Here is a 20,175-nt window from a genome sequence, read left to right as displayed (position 1 = left end):
GATCTGCTTCCATCGGGACCTGTCTTGTGTTGCATGTTGTGCCTCGCCCCATGTAAGGTTTATCTCCTTCAGTTCAGCCATCACAGTTCGCTGCCAGGTTGTTTTGGGCCGACCCTGCTTCCTCTTCCTTTTGCTCTATTGCAATGATTAAAACAATAAGGATAGGTGATTGAGCTCCTCTGTGAAAACCATGTTTTTTGCGCTGTTTGTATCTGCTACAGCAATTATTGTAATTACAAAAAAAAGATTGCAGAACTCAGGGTGCCTCCTCTTAGAGGCAAGGCCACACCTAGTTCACCAGTGTCTGCAGATGCTGAGATCCCAATCAGCAACATGGGGCATTCTTCTATGACCTTATGGGAGTGTGGGTGTACTCAAACCCACAAAGCATGCCGGTGAAGCACATGGAATTTACAATACCCTGGCAGATGGAATTTTCCCTCGCTCCTAGCTTGTAGCAGGCACAGCTTTAAGAAACACAGCATACCGTATATAGCGTGCTCACTATGGAGCACAGTGCATGCATCTCTTTCTCTCTACCTCCCTTCTCTTACTCTCACTTTTCTCCTGTCTCTTTCCCATCTCAGATTCATCCATCAGTCTTATTGATGTGTTGATACGGTAGAGGTGAGTGGTGTTGTGTTGAACCTTGGGGTCTCTGTCTGTCAGAGGAGGGTTTGTCCATGAGAGACAGTGAGTAATAGTTGGGACATCATGCGCATCTCAGCTCAACTCCCTGCCCTTTCTAACCAGGTTGCCCTCTCAAACACCTTCTCCACCCTAACAGCCTCAACTACTTTCCATCAACTTCTCCTTCACTGTCTCCCACACCCCAGAGTCTATTCCCCACATACCGACTTTTCCTGAATCTGTACTTGTCAATGTTCCAATGTTATTCTAATCGCTGATGTTTAATCTTTGTAGGAGAGCCCTTATTCCAAAGTGAATGAGAAGAGAAGGGTCAGTAGTCGAGCACAGACCCAGACAGAGACAACACCCTGGGTGGGAGTACTTTGAGCCATCCGGGGGTTTTCGTGTCATTTTTGCTGACACTTCTACCTGACTACACTGGCCATCTGTCTGGAATCAGGAGAACTGCACTCTATTATGTATACATAAGACTTACTGTTAGGAGTTTTTTCCAAGCAGCTGTTTTGGGTCTTGGGTCATCTGATTATAAATCTGATCACGCCCTCTGCTGTTCATTTTCAGAATCTGGCGGTGCTGCGGTGAAATGAAAGAAGTTACTTCAGGGTTAGTGAAGGGTTACTTCAGTGGTAACCCGTGAACTCGCTGCTATCATCTTGCAACAAGCCAGCACATTTTTCCTCACACAGATGTCCTCACGCCAAAGCAACTGCAGCAAACAGAACTAAGGCCGACCAAACCACAGCCCTGACAGGCATTCAGGTGCAGCAGAAATGCACCCAGAGGCTGGTTTCTTATGGTGGTTTAGATGTGTTTCCAAGGTCTAGCACCATATGAAATCAGTGCTCTGGGGGTGGAACAGCAACACGTTGAAACATCAAAATGTAAGGAAATGTACAGTGTGTAAATATTGCAGTGGAGAAGCTGGACATGCTTTCCCAGAAAGAAGTTCTTACTGCTAAACCCAAACACATAGGCCTATATTCAATACTATACAGTATGCTATATAGGAGCTCATAGTGGTTGAATGACATGTGACTGGGAGGGGCTGTCAATCACCAACTCCTCAAGTCTTTTTAAAGAGACAGTGGGTGGTAAAGGTCACATGTTACAGATCAGGAAAACCACAGACAGACCATGTACATATGCATATTATGCTTTGTTTGATGGCCAAAATAAATTGGTGAAACTGAGCCACTGTATCTATCCTTTTTTCTTTTCTATTTTCTTCTTCACTTTTTTTGGTGAGTGCTACCATACACAATACTGTATATCTTGACTTCCTCCCCCAGCCATTTGGCACTCGATAGACCATAGCTCTGCATCATTCAATGTGTCATATACCTGGATTTTCTTTTTCTTCGACATTCATACTCAATAAATGGCACCCAGATATATCTTTGATAGCTGGACATGTTATTTTTCTAGGCAACTTAATAGCCACTGTAATAGCCTACAGATACACTAAATCTCTGGACACCTACTCCTTCCTCCTCTCTTTCCCATTAACTACTCCCCTAAGAAAGGATCACTGATTTCTCCTGGAGCTCAGAGCACTCAAGGCTGTCTAGCACCATTTGAAATCGGTTATAATGACAGGGGATCAATCCACTTGCTTAACACAATTCCAACTCATTAGTCGGCATCGGAAAAGGACCTCAACTCCAAGCTGCATTGCACTTAGATGTTAATGTGATTGAATGAGGTGGATACAAAGGCAAATATTTTGATGGACTTTGGTTGTACAGACATATTTATTAAATCATACATTTTGTTAAGTCACATTCTATTTAACCTCTACAGAAAGTGAATTAATTTTTGAAAAAAATCACCTGAGCATTCTGTCTTGTTTTTATGGCTCTATTATTTATTCCTTTAAGGTGTTATGTTGACCATAAACGTGTGCCTAAACACATTTTATGAATGATGTCCGGTTCTTGTAAAATGCTATGAAGGAAACCATACGAATGAGAAGAGTTAGATATCCTTTCCAACAGAATGGTGCCTCAATGGTGGCTATAATGTATGCATGCCATGTCCTTTCTGACATTATCAAGAGGACCATTCGGTGATGTCAGACGCAATGTTTCACCCTGCTGACAACTACCCTGATTAAAAGTGGAAGGATTGCCTCATTGAGGCGATGATCTTCTCATGAAGGACAGGACCAGAGTCCAAGGAGCCAATCATTTCCAACCTCACTGATGACAGCTAGACCAGATGACCCAGAGCCCAAGGGTCAAGGTGCTAACACTGTAGGCCTTGTTCCTATGTTGTGGCCCTGCAACAATACAAGAAGTGATTTGAAAATGTTTTCTACAGCGCCACCTGATCATTTTATAATCCTCTTTGTTTGCTCTTGTTACTGTAGATTATGCAGAGCTTGCCTGCCTGGGCCAATCAAGCCATGGTTACATAATAAAAAATATTTCACTTGTCATCAATCATAATGGTTTTGTGCCTTTGCTTGATATAATGAAATTAAGATTGCACAACACTGTACGTGAGTTTGTAGACTAAATTTTCTTGTCAAGAAGATGAAGTCTGTATCAGAGACAGTACGGACAGGCATCCTTCATTGGGAAACATCCCTGATGTTATTTCCATTCTTCTCTGTTTCTGAGTTGAAGAAATGTCCTTGAATCCAAACAAGAAATTCAGATCCAACAAGTACTGGATGTTCTCTCTAATCTCATAAATCATTGTGTTCTTTTGTCTCAACAGTTTTGGGTAGTTTTATTAAAAGACCTCTGTATGGATTTCTGCTAAACTTGCTTATGAGGTCATTCAAATAGTTAAACCACGTTTAATACTTTCTGGGAGGGATTGAGTGATTCGTGGACTTTAATTGATTTCACTTTAAATCAAATATGCATGAATGGCATTATGTAAACATGTTTTTACTCATTTGCTGTTCAAATAAGGCATCAATGTGTCCGACTCATCGACTCATCAGCTAGGAAAAACGCTCGAAAGAATGCTACAGGCATGACCTACATTACTGCCATTCAACGCATGTTTATTGTTCGAGGCTGAATAATAGTTGTACATTTTAACAGATGCCTTTCCCTCACATTAAAATAGTCGCGTAGGTATTTTCCCACGCGCATTTTAAACAGCATGTCATCTAGACAGTGTAAATATTTCCACCGACAGTATGTAGGTCAAATATTATTTTTTTTAGTTTGAAAAACTGCACCCACTGTGCACCACGGTTTTGGGGTTCGATTCATATTAATATTTTTTATTATCATAACCCCTCCTATTTCCACCTAGCAACACCAAGCGTTCCCCCTATTGGTCATCAGGTTTCCGCCATATTCAAACTTCCGCCGTCGTTTGAGTCCATAGCTAGTATCGGTCTCTACTTTGGTCTTCGTCCCATACATTGCTATTTCAACCAGGTCTATGCTTTAGTTATATCAACAGTGTTGTTTTATTCTGCACCCAATCGCTCTCAAATGGACGAAACGGAGGAAGTGGTCTCTTCGGTGGAGAACAAGTTAAAGAATCGCAGGGTGTCTTCGAACAGGACATCCACCATTACGGAGACATCCAATAACAACTCCACAAAGTAGGAAAACGGCTGGATTGCTGTATAGGAGCAGTAACATAATGCTAATAGATTGCTAGCGCTCCTTAGCTATAATAATGTTAGACGTTAACAGTTTGTAATCAAGAATAGAACAGAGCGTTTGTTTTTATCTATACCAAATTGGTCAAATGTGTATCCGTTTTTGTAACTTATGGTGCGTTCGTTTGTGGTCGGAGGTGGCAAGTCGCAAGTGGCAAAATACCTACCTCCGACCTGTGTGCATTCAGCTATATACCATTATATCACAGTTACCTAGTTATATCTATATACCATTATATCACAGTTACCTAGTTATATCTATATACCATTATATCACAGTTACCTAGTTATATCTATATACCATTATATCACAGTTACCTAGTTATATCTATATACCATTATATCACAGTTACCTAGTTATATCTATATACCATTATATCACAGTTACCTAGTTATATCTATATACCATTATATCACAGTTACCTAGTTATATCTATATACCATTATATCACAGTTACCTAGTTATATCTATATACCATTATATCACAGTTACCTAGTTATATCTATATACCATTATATCACAGTTACCTAGTTATATCTATATACCATTATATCACAGTTACCTAGCTATATCTATATACCATTATATCAGTTACCTAGTTCTATCTATACCATTATATCACAGTTACCTAGTTATATCTATATACCATTATATCACAGTTACCTAGTTATATCTATATACCATTATATCACAGTTACCTAGTTATATCTATATACCATTATATCACAGTTACCTAGTTATATCTATATACCATTATATCACAGTTACCTAGTTATATCTATATACCATTATATCACAGTTACCTAGTTATATCTATATACCATTATATCACAGTTACCTAGTTATATCTATATACCATTATATCACAGTTACCTAGTTATATATACCATTATATCCCAGTTACCTAGTTATATCTATATACCATTATATCACAGTTACCTAGTTATATCTATATACCATTATATCACAGTTACCTAGTTATATCTATATACCATTATATCACAGTTACCTAGTTATATCTATATACCATTATATCACAGTTACCTAGTTATATCTAGTGCATTCGAGCAACTGGGGGCTGAGAAACATCCGAATTCACGACGAGGAAGTGCGAGTTCATGAGGTGTTTTATTTAATCATTCCTAGAAGCAAGTCGCAATTTGCCGAACGCACCATTATCCCTGGCGCTAGCTAGCTAGTCTGACGTTAGTAGCGAGACATGTCAGCTAGCACTAGCACACTAGATAGCTAACTTTAGTCACTTAGCCCTGCATCATCAAAGGTAGCTAACGATGAATTATGTATGAGCTGAATAGACTGTTTATTTTCGTTATAAGGCAAGAATAATCAAGTTATGGCTCAGAAATAGCTCTTCAGAATGGAACAGGGTACAGCACACAATTGGTTGCAGAGTCTGTCTTTGCTTGGTCATGGCCTGGGTTGGGTATAGGTCTTGGTGGCTTGTCTACATGCCAAGAAAGATACCATTGTTCCCCTGTATCACTGTTCCTTACTGTAACCTGTCTAGGACACCATGGGAAGAAACTCCCACATTTTTTCATTATAGATTTGCTACACAAAAAACGCTTGCCTAACTTTACACAGCATCAACCCCCACAGTTTGTGTCTGTGCCAAATCAGTTGGCCTGCAGTAGAATCTGTCAGATTGTGAGAAACAGCATGAGTTGATTTTACAGTTGGGATGCACAGAACGATGTTGGTAAATGACTATAGGAAATGTTCTGTCACACAAATAAAGATTGATTTGTTTTGACTTCATGCTAGACCTCCACTGCAGAGAGGAAGTTCCTTCACCTTCCTGACTCCAGGGACACCATGGGACTTCAGTCTGGTGGGTACCACACACACAACAACACCGACATGAACAGTGTGCACTAGAGATGTAATGGTACGAATTTCATATCACGATTATAGTGACACAAATTATCACATGTTATTGTGGTATTATAATATGTGCTGAACATAAACATAAAAATAAAAAAAACTACAGATACACACATCATTTCATTACATTACATTACAGTCATTTAGCAGACGCTTTTATCCAAAGCAACTAACAATAATTGCATTTAACGTAGGAAGAGCCAATGTACTACTACTTGCCAGAACTCACAAGTGCATCTTCTCTCTAAAACAAGTGACTAAGAGCATAATCTAGTGCTGACTGCAAAGTGCAAGAACAGCAATCTAAAGTACAGTGCTGTATAATACAATAAAATACAATAAGTGCTTAGGAGGGAGAATTGTTGTAGTACTTCTTGGAAGAGATGAGTTTTGAGCCTGAGACGAAAGATGGGCAGCGACTCTGCTGTCCTGACATCAGTGGGCAGTTCATTCCACCACTGCGGGGCCAGGACAGAGAAGAGCCGTGACCGTGTCGATCGACCGCAGGGGCCTCGGAGTGACGGGGCAACCAGTCGCCCTGAGGTAGCAGAGCGTAGTGGTCGGGAGGGGGTGTAGGGTTTGACCATGGCCTGGAGGTAGGAGGGGGCTGTTCCTTTCATTGCCCTGTAGGTTAGTGCCAGAGTTTTAAACCGGATGCGAGCCGCTACAGGGAGCCAGTGTAGGGAACGGAGGAGGGAAGTTGTGTGGGAGAATTTGGGGTGGTTGAATACCAGGCGAGCAGCAGCTTTCTGGACAAGTTCCAGAGGTTTAATGGCTGACGCCGGCGCCCCAGCGAGGAGGGAGTTGCAGTAGTCCAGGCGGGAGATGACCAGGGCCTGGATGAGCACCTGCGCCGTTTCATCAGTGAGGAAAGGGCGAATCCTCCTGATGTTGTAGAGCATGAATCTGCAGGAGCGTGTGACGGATGTGACGTGCGGAAAACGACAGTTGGTCATCCAGGGTCACACCCAGATTCCTCGCAGTCCAAGTCGGGGTCACCACTGTGTCTTCAATGGTGATGGCCAGGTCCCGGTGCGGATAAGTGGGATAAGGTGGGGCGTGGAGAGGAGGGGGTGAGCAGAGAGGGGAGAGAGGGTGAGGGTGGGGGGGATGAGTTTCGTGCACGGAGCGTTGACCGGGGGAGGGGGGAAAGAGGATCTGATATCGTTAACTTTCTTGTCAAAGAAGTTGGCGAGATCATCAGGGAGAAGGGAGGAATTGGGAGTAGGAGGTGGGGGCTGGAGTAGTGAAGAGAAGTTTTCACCAAGTTTTATATTGAAAACCACAAATAAAATTAGCAGCACTGCTATTTTGGTTTGCATAAACATTAAAATAATGCGTCTTGGAGACTTGCTAACTTTGGTTGATGCTGGACAGTATTTACAGTGAGTTTTTCAAAGCGTGGAAATCAAACATGGTTTTAATAATTTTAGCGCAATAAATCTTATGAATTTTATCACGGTTTATCATTATACCGGTTATCGTTACATCCCTAGTCTGCACAAAGGCAGAGCAGGGTCTTAAGGCATGCTTTACTGCCAGAACAGTTTTGATAAGACTGTAATGTATTTCAACTCAACACTGCACTTTCCATGGTTTCTTCTCCCACAGAAGAGAAAACGCAAAGAAAAAGAGGATGACACAGTCAGTTTGTCCAGCTTTGACCTCAAGGTAAGAATCGGTCCATCTACCATGAATTACTAGTTCTGACCATAAAAAAGGTCAGGCACAGCAGAAATGCATTGGACTGGATACCATTTCAGATTTTTTCCTGGCCGCAGTAGGACTAGTTGTTGCCTGTTGTCCCTGGAAATGCAACACACATGAACTGCTCTGGCCAGGTGCTCTAATCCCTCTGAATGAACCAGGTAGCAACTGACGTGAGTCATGACTCATGAGTGCTCCTGGTCTATGCTAGGCCTGGATAATCTCCCTCTCCCTAAGATGGCAGACTATGGGGTTGTTGTCCTGTGTTATCTGTTTGTTGTCCTTTGAGAGTGGGAGTGAAGGTAATGTATAGTTCCTCAGTATGTAATCACACATTACTCAGTGTAATACCAGTAACACACAGGATTGTTTCCTTGATTTCTAGGAGCCCAGTGTTAAGCGTGTGCGTCCACTTGGAAGGGTGTCATCACTGGTCAACCTGATCTCCCCCTCCAAGAATGGAGCAGTCCGACGCTTTGGTCAGACCATTCAGGTATCTACCATTTCCCTTCCAGTCAAAGGGCTAAACTTCCAAAAGACATTTAAAAGCCAGATGCCAGGGATACTGACTTGAGTCAAGAGTGTCAAATTTTCCGTTTGTGCTCCCCCAGTCCATGTCATTGCGGAGTGATGGCAAGTCACCGGGGATGTCTCGCAGGTCCTGCAGGAAGGCAGCTGCCCCCACACCCCCCAAACGCAGGAACAGCACTCTGTGGTCTGAGACCCTGGATGTCCATCAGAAGAGCACCTTCTCCACCAAAGAGATCAAGAGACAGGAGGTAGTGCAGATATTTTTTATTTATTTATTATTATTATTATTATTATTATTTTTAAAGCTTTTGATCCTCATTCAAGAACAGTGAGCGTCATTTCACAATGGACAGTAACCTTTTTCTGTAAAATAAAGATGGTAAAGGTTCCCTGATGTGATATGATAAATGATAAATAAGGAATTCTTTATGTTGTTGTTGCTTCCCTCTCCAGGCCATTCACGAGCTCTACAGAGGAGAGCAGGACCTGATTGAGGACCTCCAAATGGCACGAAAGGTCTGGACTTCATACAAGAGGAATAAAATATGAAATCTCACTGCCTTGTCAATGTACCCCCCCCCCCCACACACACACACACACAAATGAATAATCCACAGCTCTGCTTGTCAACAGGCATACCATGATCCTATGCTGACGCTCTCTATCATGACAGAGGAGGAGCTGGCTCACATATTTGGGGATCTAGATGCGTACATCCCACTACATGAAGGTGAGCATGTGCCATATGATCAATTTCAAGTCCTGCCAGTTCAAAGCAAATTTGTTGATATATTTTTTATTAACCCTGCCACATATATCCTCCCTATAGACCTCTTGGCTAAGCTTGCAAAGGGCACTGGACCCAATGGGACAGTAGGCCTGATTGGACAGATAGTCCTCGACTGGGTACGTATCTTGTTGTAAAGCCCAATTTATGCTTCCATCGAGCAACACTTTTAAAACCGTCGCTCGACACTTTTGACGTCATGGGCGACACTTTTTTGTGGAAAAAAGTGTCGCAGAAGGCTGTCGCGCACCAACTGATTTTTATAATGTTGCTGACTCCGTCACATATTGTCGCTCAATTGTGATTGGATAGCTAGATAGAAGGCTCGTGCATTGCCATGGATATGCTTGTTTCCCTCAGAAAGCCGCTTCTCTCAGAATGACAACAAACGTGCAACAAAATGACAAGCGTGCGGCTGATTGCCATAGATGACACAAAGTGACGCTCGAAGCATAAATGCTACATGTCGAGCGACACTTTTTTTTTTGTCGAGCGACACTTTTCAAGAAGCACAAATTAGGCTTCACTGTTCTGACATATGCTCTTCATTCTAAGCACATTCTGACCAGTCAGTTTCCTTATTTGATAGTTTCATTATCCCTTCCACAGTTGCCTGGGCTGAATGCGTACAAGGAGTACTGCAGTAACCAGCTGGCAGCCAAGGCTCTTCTGGACCAGAAGAAGCAGGACCACAGAGTCCAGGACTTCCTGCAGCGCTGCCTGGAGTCACCTTTCAGTAGGAAGCTGGACCTGTGGAGCTTCCTGGACATCCCACGCTCACGTCTGGTCAAATACCCCCTACTGCTGAGGGAGATACTGAGACACACCCCGCCAGATCACCCTGATGTAGCCAGCCTAGAGAGAGCAGTATGTATATTCATACACACACATTTCATCACATTGTTACGTATATTCATACAGATGTTTACACACAAACACATATCGTCTGTGATTTTTTTAAATGTCAATTGAAAGTTGGGACTACCCTTTACAACCTCTGAACCACTCCCAACCCTGAGACCGTTTAAATGTATTCTAAACAGATCATCATATGTGATTTTATGTATAAAAAAAATAAATATATATATATATATAAAAAGCCCCCCAAAAAACAGAAATTGGAATGTTCTTTTCAACATTCTGATAACCTGCCATTTTGGAGAAACAAGGTTTCCACCCAGTAGCTGTGTAAAACACAATGTGTAATAGGCTATGTCTCTCACGCTCCGGTTAGTCAACATTTGTAAAGTTTTATGCTTATGATTTAATTCCAGATTACCATAATTCAGGGCGTTCTGTCTGACATCAACGTGAAGAAGGGAGAGTCAGAGTGTCAGTACTACATTGACAAACTGGAGTTCCTAGATGAGAGGCAGAGAGACCCTCTCATTGACAACTGCAAGATTCTTCTGTGTCATGGAGAGCTGCGCAACAAGAGTGGCTCGGTGAGCATCTCTCTCAGGCTACATTTACACTAATATGTTTTCATTTTAAAACAGATTAAAACACATGGCCTATGACATGACTATTCAAGTACACTGGGCATGCATGTGCACATGCATGTGGCAGAAAGCAGATTGTCTACTCTGACTACTGAATTGACCCTAGCAATCATTTAAATAAATAAAAAATATATTACCACAGTGTTCGTCAGTGACATAGCAAATGTTATGTGTTTTAAAACTAAAATGTACTAAGCCTTGGTTATACTTTACAAGTATGCGCGTGACATGAATTTCGTCATCAGAGGATGTACGGTCCTTGATACATCTGCGTGCCTTCCATTTTTTGTGGCCATGCGCCTTCTACGCCGAGAGCACCAACTGCCACATCCTCCAATCAGACGCAGAAGTATTATAAACTCGACCCCTACACGTCTGCGGTGTCTGCAGCTGTCCTTGTACGCATCCATTTGAGTATAACCAAGGCTTTAGTGTAAACAATGGCCTCAAACTCACATACACACACTCCCTCACTCTCACATACACACACTCCCTCACTCTCACATACACACATACACACTTACACATTTGCTATAGTATTCACATAGACAACCTCCATAGAGTGCACGCCACTTACACACATGCGTACATTGGCCTTGTTTGTCACGTTCTATTTAAGTCACTGGCTCTGAATACTCTATCCATGTTGCATGGCAGAAACTACACGTGTTCCTGTTTTCGGACCTGCTGGTCCTGACCCGGCCGGTGACCAGGAACGAGAGGAGCCGCTTCCAGGTATACCGGCAGCCCATCCCAGTCAGGGACCTGGTACTGGAGGACCTGCAGGACGGGGAGATCCGCATGGGAGGCTCTTTCAGGGGAGTCCTCAGTAACGGGGAGAAAGGTGAGCAGCAGTCTGGTGATCCTGACCTGCAGCTTCAGTTATCGGCTACTGAGATAACAAGACATACCAATACCTTGAAAAGTTTCAGGGCTTGATTTACTAAGATCCCAAAGAAAGCATGTTTAAAGGACAATGCTCGTTTTTGACAACCTGGACCTTATTTACGACATATTATAAGACGTTTGACTCACCGAGATCACTTTGGTGTAGTTCGGAGGCATGTAGAAGAAATTTAAAATCCAGCGCGAGCCAGTATATCCATGTAATGGCGGTGGTGGGGGCACCGAGAATGCAGTTTCTAAAAATCTATTTTCTGCCGCGAAACGGTTGTTTTCATCAATCTGTCTTTATGAATCACTAGTTGTGCTCACATAGAGCGTAGGCCTGTTGTGGTTTTTCACATGCCTCTGTAATATGATCTTTAGAAACGTCTTTCGAAACGAAATAGCTTCCCCACTTGCTCCAGCACGCATGCGCACAGCGCGCAATCGTTGCTCCAGCACGCTGTGCGCATGCGTGCTGGAGCAAGTGGGGAAGCTATTTCGTTTCGAAAGACGTTTCTAAAGATCATATTACAGAGGCATGTGAAAAACCACAACAGGCCTACGCTCTATGTCAGCACAACTAGCAATTCATAAAGACAGATTGATGAAAACAACCGTTTCGCGGCAGAAAATAGATTTTTAGAAACTGCATTCTCGGTGCCCCCACCACCGCCATTACCCTCACCCACACCCTCGCTGAGGTGTTAACTTTCATCTTTCGATAAGGTGCTGGGTCTGGATTATTGCCTGTAAATAAATTGTAGCCTATAAATGTTCTGTTAGTAAGAGCAGGTTTGATGTCGTTGCTATGGATGACATCGTGTCTCATGAATGAGCTTACTCAGTATGCCTGCAGCAATTGGCTGATAGGGGATGGGTCCCTGTCCATGATTTCAACGCGGAAATACGGTAGCCTATGTAGTAGTAGTCAAGACCACCTAACCCGAGACCAAGTCAAGACCAAGACCAGAGTATATTGAGACCAAGACTTTTAGGGGTTGAGACCGAGTCAAGACCAAGACCATGCGCGGGGCCCTAGGATTTTGGTGACTCTTTAAGATTTTGTTTGTGGCAAAACACTCCCAGCACAACCAACAGACTCTTGTATGTCTGCATCTCGTAAAATTAGCGGATATATATGCAGCCTTTCAATGGACTAACATTATAATAACCATGGCTGATAATGACTTGTGACTATACCGAAAGGAAATCCACACTGAACGCAAGAACAGGTGTTACTTGCTCAATTTGTGAATGAAACAATATCATAAGTTTGGATGACTTCCATAACCAAACAAGCGTGGGAAAAACATGCCATGCAAATGTTTTTGCTAAATTTGCATTTTCTCCTCCTCTCCTCTATTTTACACACTCACTTAGAAACACCCAGGTTACCATACATAAGGCAAACGCAAAAATGAACAAGGCACGTATCTTGCACATTTAAGAGACTCAATCTTTAAGGTGCCTGCACACTGCCCCAACCAACTCCCAACATTCTAAATTGCACCAATAACATTTTGGAAGTTTAAAATTCAGCTGCAAAATCCATCCAACCAACGCCTAGTCACCAACAAACATGGCACACCAATCGTTGGTGTTGGTTGAGACAGTGTGCCGGCACCTTTAGTGCACCCCGGTAGATCAGCTTGGACATTGTATGCACAAGCTAACAGTTTTGCACATGGTTTTACACACGTAAACCCTCTTTGGGGATGGACAGCATGTGGTGTGTGGCGATAAAATAGTATTTCAAGGAGATAAAATTGGCGTTTCTCTCACTGGTTCTCATTAATTCTGATAAAATTGGCGTTTCTCACTGGTTCTCATTAATTCTGATGAAATTGGCGTTTCTCTCACTGGTTCTCATTAATTCTATGTTCTTAGCTAAGAACGTGTTCCGAGTGCGCTCCGTGGATCCATCCCATGGCCAGTCCCACACCCTCCAGGTCAACGATGTCTTCCACAAGCAGCAGTGGCTCAACTGCCTGCGCAGCGCCATTACCCAACACCAGGGGGCTCCACCTAGAGACCATGGTGAGTCCATCCGAATCAAGCGCTGCTCTTCCACCGTCTCCAACAGCATCTCTGATGAAGGGGCAGATGAGAACTGTCCCCAAGTGTCTGATCCCAAACCTAGTCCGCAAGACCCTTATTCCTCAAACTCCACTTCCCACAAGCCCAAACTGTACAGGAAGTGTAGTGGTTCACTTGGGAAGAGGAAGGAGACTGGTGTGTAGGTACTCGACCTGGGCCGAGTCTGGACACTGTGAGACAAGCACTTGAAATTTTTATGTATATCTTGGACTTGTTATTCTTGTCAGTTTTATGTCTGTGGCATGTATATTTTGTAGTGCCTTTGCCTTAGCACATTCCAGCAATTAGTGATGGCACATATTTAGTTACAATGTAAAACTCATCCAATCACTTCTGTCTAGTGAGTGGTGTCAAACGTGGTGTTAAACATATCAAACTGAAGAGAAGTGTACTTAGTTATGTACTTATCCGACTGAAATTAATGTTTACATCAGTTAAGCTTGTGAAATTAGGATTTTACCCGTTTTTGGAATTGTTTAAATGACTAACATAATTGTTTTCATTAACCTAACATTTTCGAGTTATAGCATTGTTTAGCCATTATAACATGTTGATGTATTTGCAGTTGGAATGTAATAATTTGTGTTATGGTCCTTGATTCTTCCTGATCCGTCCTGTACGTGTGGTCTATTGTATTAAAATAAACTATGCAGGCTTAGTAACAGTAAGCCTCTCTCTTTTCATGCTGCCAGTAGACATTGTTTGCATATGCGACATGTAAATATGTCAGTTAAGTAAGGATTGTTTGTGGAGACAAATGTGATAAGGAAAATGTGAATGTTGTGGAAAGGTTTGAGTTGGGTGATGGATGGTTGGGTGGATGGAGGGGTGTGAGGTCAGAGCCGAGTATGGTTTCTGAGAAGGATCTCTTGGGTGTGGGATAAATGAACAGAGCATTGGTAAGAGCAGACACAAAGATTTTACATGAGTCATGATGGGGAAAATATCTGTGAAAGGCTCTAGTATGACATGCAAAACTGCCTGCACTGTATGTGTTGTGGAGAAAAACACCCATTAGATGAGTAAAGGAGAAAATGTAAGGCATATTAAAGGAGATTGCTCGTTTTTGACAACCTGGACCTTATTTACGGCATATTATAAGACATTTGACTCACCGAGATCACTTTGGTGTAATTCAGAGGCCTGTAGAAGAAATTTAAAATCCAGTGCGAGCCAGTATATCCATGTAATGGCAGCGGACGGGGCACTGAGAATGCAGCTTCTAAAAAATCTATTTTCTGCCGCGAAACGGTTGTTTTCATCAATCTGTCTTTATGAATCGCTAGTTGTGCTCACATAGAGCGAGTGCTTGTGGTTTTTCACATGCCTCTGTAATATGATCTTTAGAAACGAAATAGCTTCCCCACTTGCTCCAACACGCATGCGCACAGCGTGCAGACTGGCTATTCTCCGTCTGTAGGCTACACTCGCGGCTCACATTCTCTACTCTACGATCGGCTTGTTGGTGCCTTGAATATTGTGTGCAATATGCCTGAATATTTATCAGATTTTGAGGATATAGAAGATGACTTAGAATATGATGGACGCCGATCGTAGCGTAGAGAATGTGAGCCGCGAGTGTAGCCTACAGACGGATGTGAGCCGCGAGTGTGAGCCGCGAGTGTAGCCTACAGACGGAGAATAGCCAGTCTGCGCGCTGTGCGCATGCTTGCTGGAGCAAGTTAGGAAGCTATTTCGTTCTTCTAAAGATGTTTCTAAAGATCATATTACAGAGGCATGTGAAAAACCACAACAATCCCTCGCTCTATGTAAGCACAACTAGCGATTCATAAAGACAGATTGATGAAAACAACCTTTTCGCGGCAGAAAATACATTTTTTAGAAGCTGTATTCTCAGTGCCCCGTCCGCCACCATTACATGGATATACTTGGCTCGCGCAGGATTTTAAATTTCTTCTACAGGCCTCCGAATTACACCAAAGTTATCTCGGTGAGTCAAACGTCTTATAATAAGCCGTAAATAAGGTCCAGGTTGTCAAAAACGAGCATTCACCTTTAACTTTGAGTTATCTTCAAATCAAAATCTGCATGTGTGGTTGATTGTGAGCCTACATGCACAGCTTACATTCACAGTAACCAGCATGTTGACTTGTTCATGCTGTTAATGTGGCAAATACCTGGTAAAGACACTGAAAAGAATACACCCACTTACCCTCACCAAATCTTTGCCAACACAATCTCAAAACGGATCTGTATTTTAGCAACTTATGTACATATAATTTGAATGTGTGACAATCATCTGTATTATTTACATAATTTACACATCAAAATAAATGTCTTCAAATATTTACAAATACTTACAATAGTCTACTTCACCCAGTTAGTCCCATCAGTAAGATTAACATTTCTATACATTTCAGTAAGACATAAATCATCAACCAAATCTTGAGTTTCAGATTCTTATAACTTGTTAATGTTATGAATATAATGGCTGAACTGAAAGCAATGGTTTGAGAAGACAACAGGGGTGTCCCGAAAATGCCTTGACAACAGTTTCCTCTAGCACTCCCAATATTTGGGGTATGATGATCTTAAAGAATGCCCTCCCTGGGCAGTAACTACACATCATTAAATGGAGGTCTGGTTAGAAGTAGAATTCCAGAGCTGGAGGTGGCATGTAGGAAATGAAGTTTATCAAGCGATTGGGCAACCCCAGCTGGGACACGACTTCCAGAGCTCTTGTGCCCAGTGCGATTCTCAGAGCCACCCTGCTCATCTGCTGTAAACTGAGTGGAGTCTCTAAGGAAGAGGGAGAACAGGCAGATGAGCTCAAAGGTATTTAGCATCATAAGCCCTGTTATAAGGTGACTTATGATCATATACAACAGCCCATCATTTATCATAGATTTTCCAACACATGTACATATGCCCCATTGACTTCCATTGTTTCTCAGTGAGAGCCTGCATAAAAACTGCAGCTATACTGGAATGATCAGTGAAATTATGGTCTCTATGTTTCAGGTTCAAGGTAGACAGACCACAAATACAGCTAAATGTCAAAAATGGCACAATAAATAAACTTACTTTCATAGAACTCAAGGCAGAGATATGAAGGAGACCCTTGACTGGTGTAGTGGACTGGCTTTTTGCCAAGGTTGTCCCTGGCATACACACTCCCTCCAAACTCCACCAGCAGCTCTATCAAGTTGATGTCCTTTACTTTGGCTGCGTGATGGAGCGCAGTCTCATGGAGCTTGATAGCATTTACATTTGCACCTTGGAAAAAAGTTTGCTGTGAAAAGGAAATCTCCGGACTTTCATCACAGAATTACTTAAGTCATAAGAATTATTTTACCTGGCTAAAACAGGTGATTAATAAAACTGAATGAAAACGATTATTTCACAGGTGTTAACATTATGGACTTTAGGAAAAACAAGAAGAGCTCACCTGCATTGAGGAGCACCTTGGCGCAATCATAGTGTTGTCTGGCACATGAGACATGCAGTGGTGTCCCAAAATGACAGTCATGGGCCTCCATATGTGCCCCTTTGTCAATCATAAGCTGAACACAATTTGCATTACCTGTTTACGTACACATAGCACAAAGAAACCCATGGTCAGTCATAATACCAAAGGCTGAGCGATCACTTCCTTCAATACAGGTCTTTTCATTGCAGTGCGTTGTGTTGCTGCTAAACGGTAAGGCCATAATCAAATCACATTACCTCCCATGCAGGCTTCATGAAGGGGCGAGAAGGTGAACAGTGGAGGGTTGACTGTAGCCCCGTGTTCCAACAGCAACTTCACACACTCGAGGTTCCCAGCTGCACAGGCATCACAGAGTGGAGTGCTGCCATCTATGTTACGTGCATCCACCTGTGATAGACACACACACACACCATGGCTGCATGGACACAGTGCCATTGGCTTTTTTCATGGATTCATTAAATCTCTCGCTCTGAGTTTGCATTTCCTCATTCAAATCTTCAGTCTCTCACACCGAGACACTCAGGGCATCTCAAGATGTTCTGTAAGCAGGCGTACCTGAGCACCAGCCTCCAGGAGTAGTCGGACACACTGGGTCTGGCCCTGAATGCAAGCCTCATGGAGGGGAGTGATAGAGTCCACGGCCACAATGTTGACTGCTGCTCCCCCTTGGATCAGCTGCTGCAGCTGGAGGGCTCGGCCCTGCGCTGCGGCCTCGTGCACCGCTGTCCGGTCCGTCCAGAATATAAGACCATGAGCTGCAGTCATGGGCCAGAGGGATAATTAGTTAGACTATCAGGCAGCAGGCTAGTGCATACAGTACTGCCTATGCGTTTAAGGATCTCATGAAAAAAACGAGGTCCATTTCACTGCTAGTCAATTAAACATGAGTGAGTAGCCTGCATGAAAATAACTGTCTCCATGTCTGAAACCCTCGTAAAGAGGTCAGTCAACAAATCACAGCTCACCACATTGGTCATTGTTGTCATAATAATAGGCCTGATCTAGGACTAGCTACCATTCATAATAACAATTTGATAGGCGATACCTAGTAGGCTGTATGTATAGGCAGTTGTGTTGCATAACACTCGTCTAGTGGTTTGAGACAAGTAACAGGTTCTAATATAGGCTTGTAACAAGCTTAAAGGAAAATGCTCGTTTTTGACAACCTGGACCTTATTTACGACATATTATAAGAAGTTTGACTCACCCAGATCACTTTTGTGTTGTTCGGAGGCCTGTAGAAGAAATTTAAAATCCAGCGCGAGCCAGTATATCCATGTAATGGCGGCGCACGGGGCATAGGGAATGCAGTTTCTCAAAATCCATTTTCGGCCGCTAAACGGTTGTTTTCATCAATCACATTGCATGAATCGACAGTTGATATTCCTCTACGCGAGCCATTCTTTCGGTTTTCAAATACGTGGTCTGTAGCCACTGTAATATGATCTTTACAAGCCTCTCCCCCACTTGCTCCAGCACGCATGCGCACAGGCCAGCGCGCAGCCTGCTATTCTCCGGCTCACATTCTCTGCGCTACGATCGTAGTTGGTGCCGAGAATATTGTCGTCGTCATTCGTCAGCAACAATCCGATCGTAGCGCAGAGAATGTGAGGGAGCATAGCCAGTGTAAAGATCATATTACAGTGGCTACAGACCACGTATTTGAAAACCGAAAGAATGGCTCGCGTAGAGGAATATCAACTGTCGATTCATGCAATGTGATTGATGAAAACAACCGTTTAGCGGCCGAAAATGGATTTTTAGAAGCTGCATTCCCTTTGCCCCGTGCGCCGCCATTACATGGATATACTGGCTCGCGCTGGATTTTAAATTTCTTCTACAGGCCTCCGAACAACACAAAAGTGATCTGGGTGAGTCAAACTTCTTATAATATGTCGTAAATAAGGTCCAGGTTGTCAAAAACGAGCATTTTCCTTTAACTAAGCAGCTACATCTCCAATTAGCCTGAGTCTATCATAAGACTACTGAAGTGATTCTCTAAATTCTGTCCTTGTGACACAGATAGAATAATTCCTCAATAAAACGAAGATAAGAGTCGCATGATGTAGCTACATGTCTCTATTTTCTAGGGAGTCACATTTACGTCATCAATTAGTAGCCTAGGAGCTTAATGTGTCGGATTGATAACTAAGAATAAACTTACCAATGTCTCCAAACAGCGATGGTCTAGTGCGATTAATCTCCATTTAACTGTATTGTCTCTCTGTGACTCCCACGTTAATGAAAGAACATTACAAAACGCTAATATTGCCAGAGACAACACGGCTTGAGTCTCAGCAATCAGACCTCAGCGGAACATTAGCTAGAGAATTGTGGGATATGTAGTCTAGTTCGCCGTATTTCGTTTTTTTTTTTTGAAGTCCTGGACCCAAAATGCTATAATTCACCAGGGGGTGCGTTCCGAATCGCATACTTCTACATTTTACAACCAGAAGCCGTTACTGCTGCCCCTAGAAAGTACGTAGGGCCTACTTTGCACGCAGTATGCATCCAATTGGGACATACTAGGCTACCTTGTCATAACATTGCGCATTGAAATTTCACCACATCCGAAGCGACATTTGTCCACAGCTGAGATTCATCAAAACTCCTCGCACATGTGACATAGGCTGTGTCTCAAACGGCTAATTCGGAGACTGCGGTCACGCCATCTACATTTCGGATCATCGCGGTCACGCTATCTCCACTTCATCTCCCATTCCAATCCGACTGCGCTTCTTCTTCGCTTTTTATGGTAAATCATAAATATCCCATTGAATTCTGTATTTGCTTACCTTTACATTTCAATAAAGTGCTCCAAACTCCAAAAGACACTTGTTCAACACATCCTCCTGTACATCTGAGATGAGTTTCATGAATTTTTACTGCAGCATTTTAAATAATCTGATATTACAGTAATAACAATATTTCATTGAGTTCTATATAGGCTCACCTTTACATTAGCATAGAAAGGTCAAATCAAATCGTTTTCAGAAACCAACACCAGATCCTTGTTCAACACAA

General features: G+C 42.7%; 2 protein-coding genes across 2 annotated transcripts; one reads left to right on the top strand and one right to left on the bottom strand.

Annotated features, from left to right (window-relative positions):
• Window positions 1–4,109: 4,109 nt before the first annotated feature.
• LOC311320925 (neuroepithelial cell-transforming gene 1 protein-like) lies at window positions 4,110–13,843 on the top strand (the record flags this gene model as incomplete). The annotated part of the gene is made up of 12 exons (XM_084452791.1): window positions 4,110–4,222; window positions 6,069–6,135; window positions 7,800–7,859; window positions 8,281–8,388; window positions 8,507–8,674; window positions 8,880–8,942; window positions 9,060–9,156; window positions 9,256–9,332; window positions 9,823–10,080; window positions 10,488–10,658; window positions 11,373–11,559; window positions 13,491–13,843. 12 exons carry the CDS (start codon window positions 4,110–4,112, stop codon window positions 13,841–13,843), a joined length of 1,722 nt encoding a protein of 573 aa, XP_084308917.1.
• Window positions 13,844–16,305: 2,462 nt separating this feature from the next.
• On the bottom strand, window positions 16,306–19,451 carry LOC311320924 (ankyrin repeat and SOCS box protein 13-like; the record flags this gene model as incomplete). The annotated part of the gene is made up of 6 exons (XM_084452790.1): window positions 19,316–19,451; window positions 17,707–17,906; window positions 17,388–17,538; window positions 17,110–17,244; window positions 16,746–16,937; window positions 16,306–16,460 (listed from the first exon to the last, which is right to left on the bottom strand). The coding sequence occupies exons 1-6, from the start codon at window positions 19,356–19,358 to the stop codon at window positions 16,306–16,308; spliced, it is 876 nt and encodes a 291-aa protein (XP_084308916.1). The 5' UTR covers window positions 19,359–19,451.
• Window positions 19,452–20,175: the final 724 nt, after the last annotated feature.

Source organism: Borostomias antarcticus, assembly GCF_949987555.1.
Source record: "Borostomias antarcticus genome assembly, chromosome: 18".
Classification (NCBI taxonomy): domain Eukaryota; kingdom Metazoa; phylum Chordata; class Actinopteri; order Stomiiformes; family Stomiidae; genus Borostomias; species Borostomias antarcticus.
This window is presented reverse-complemented; position numbering and strand designations above follow the sequence as displayed.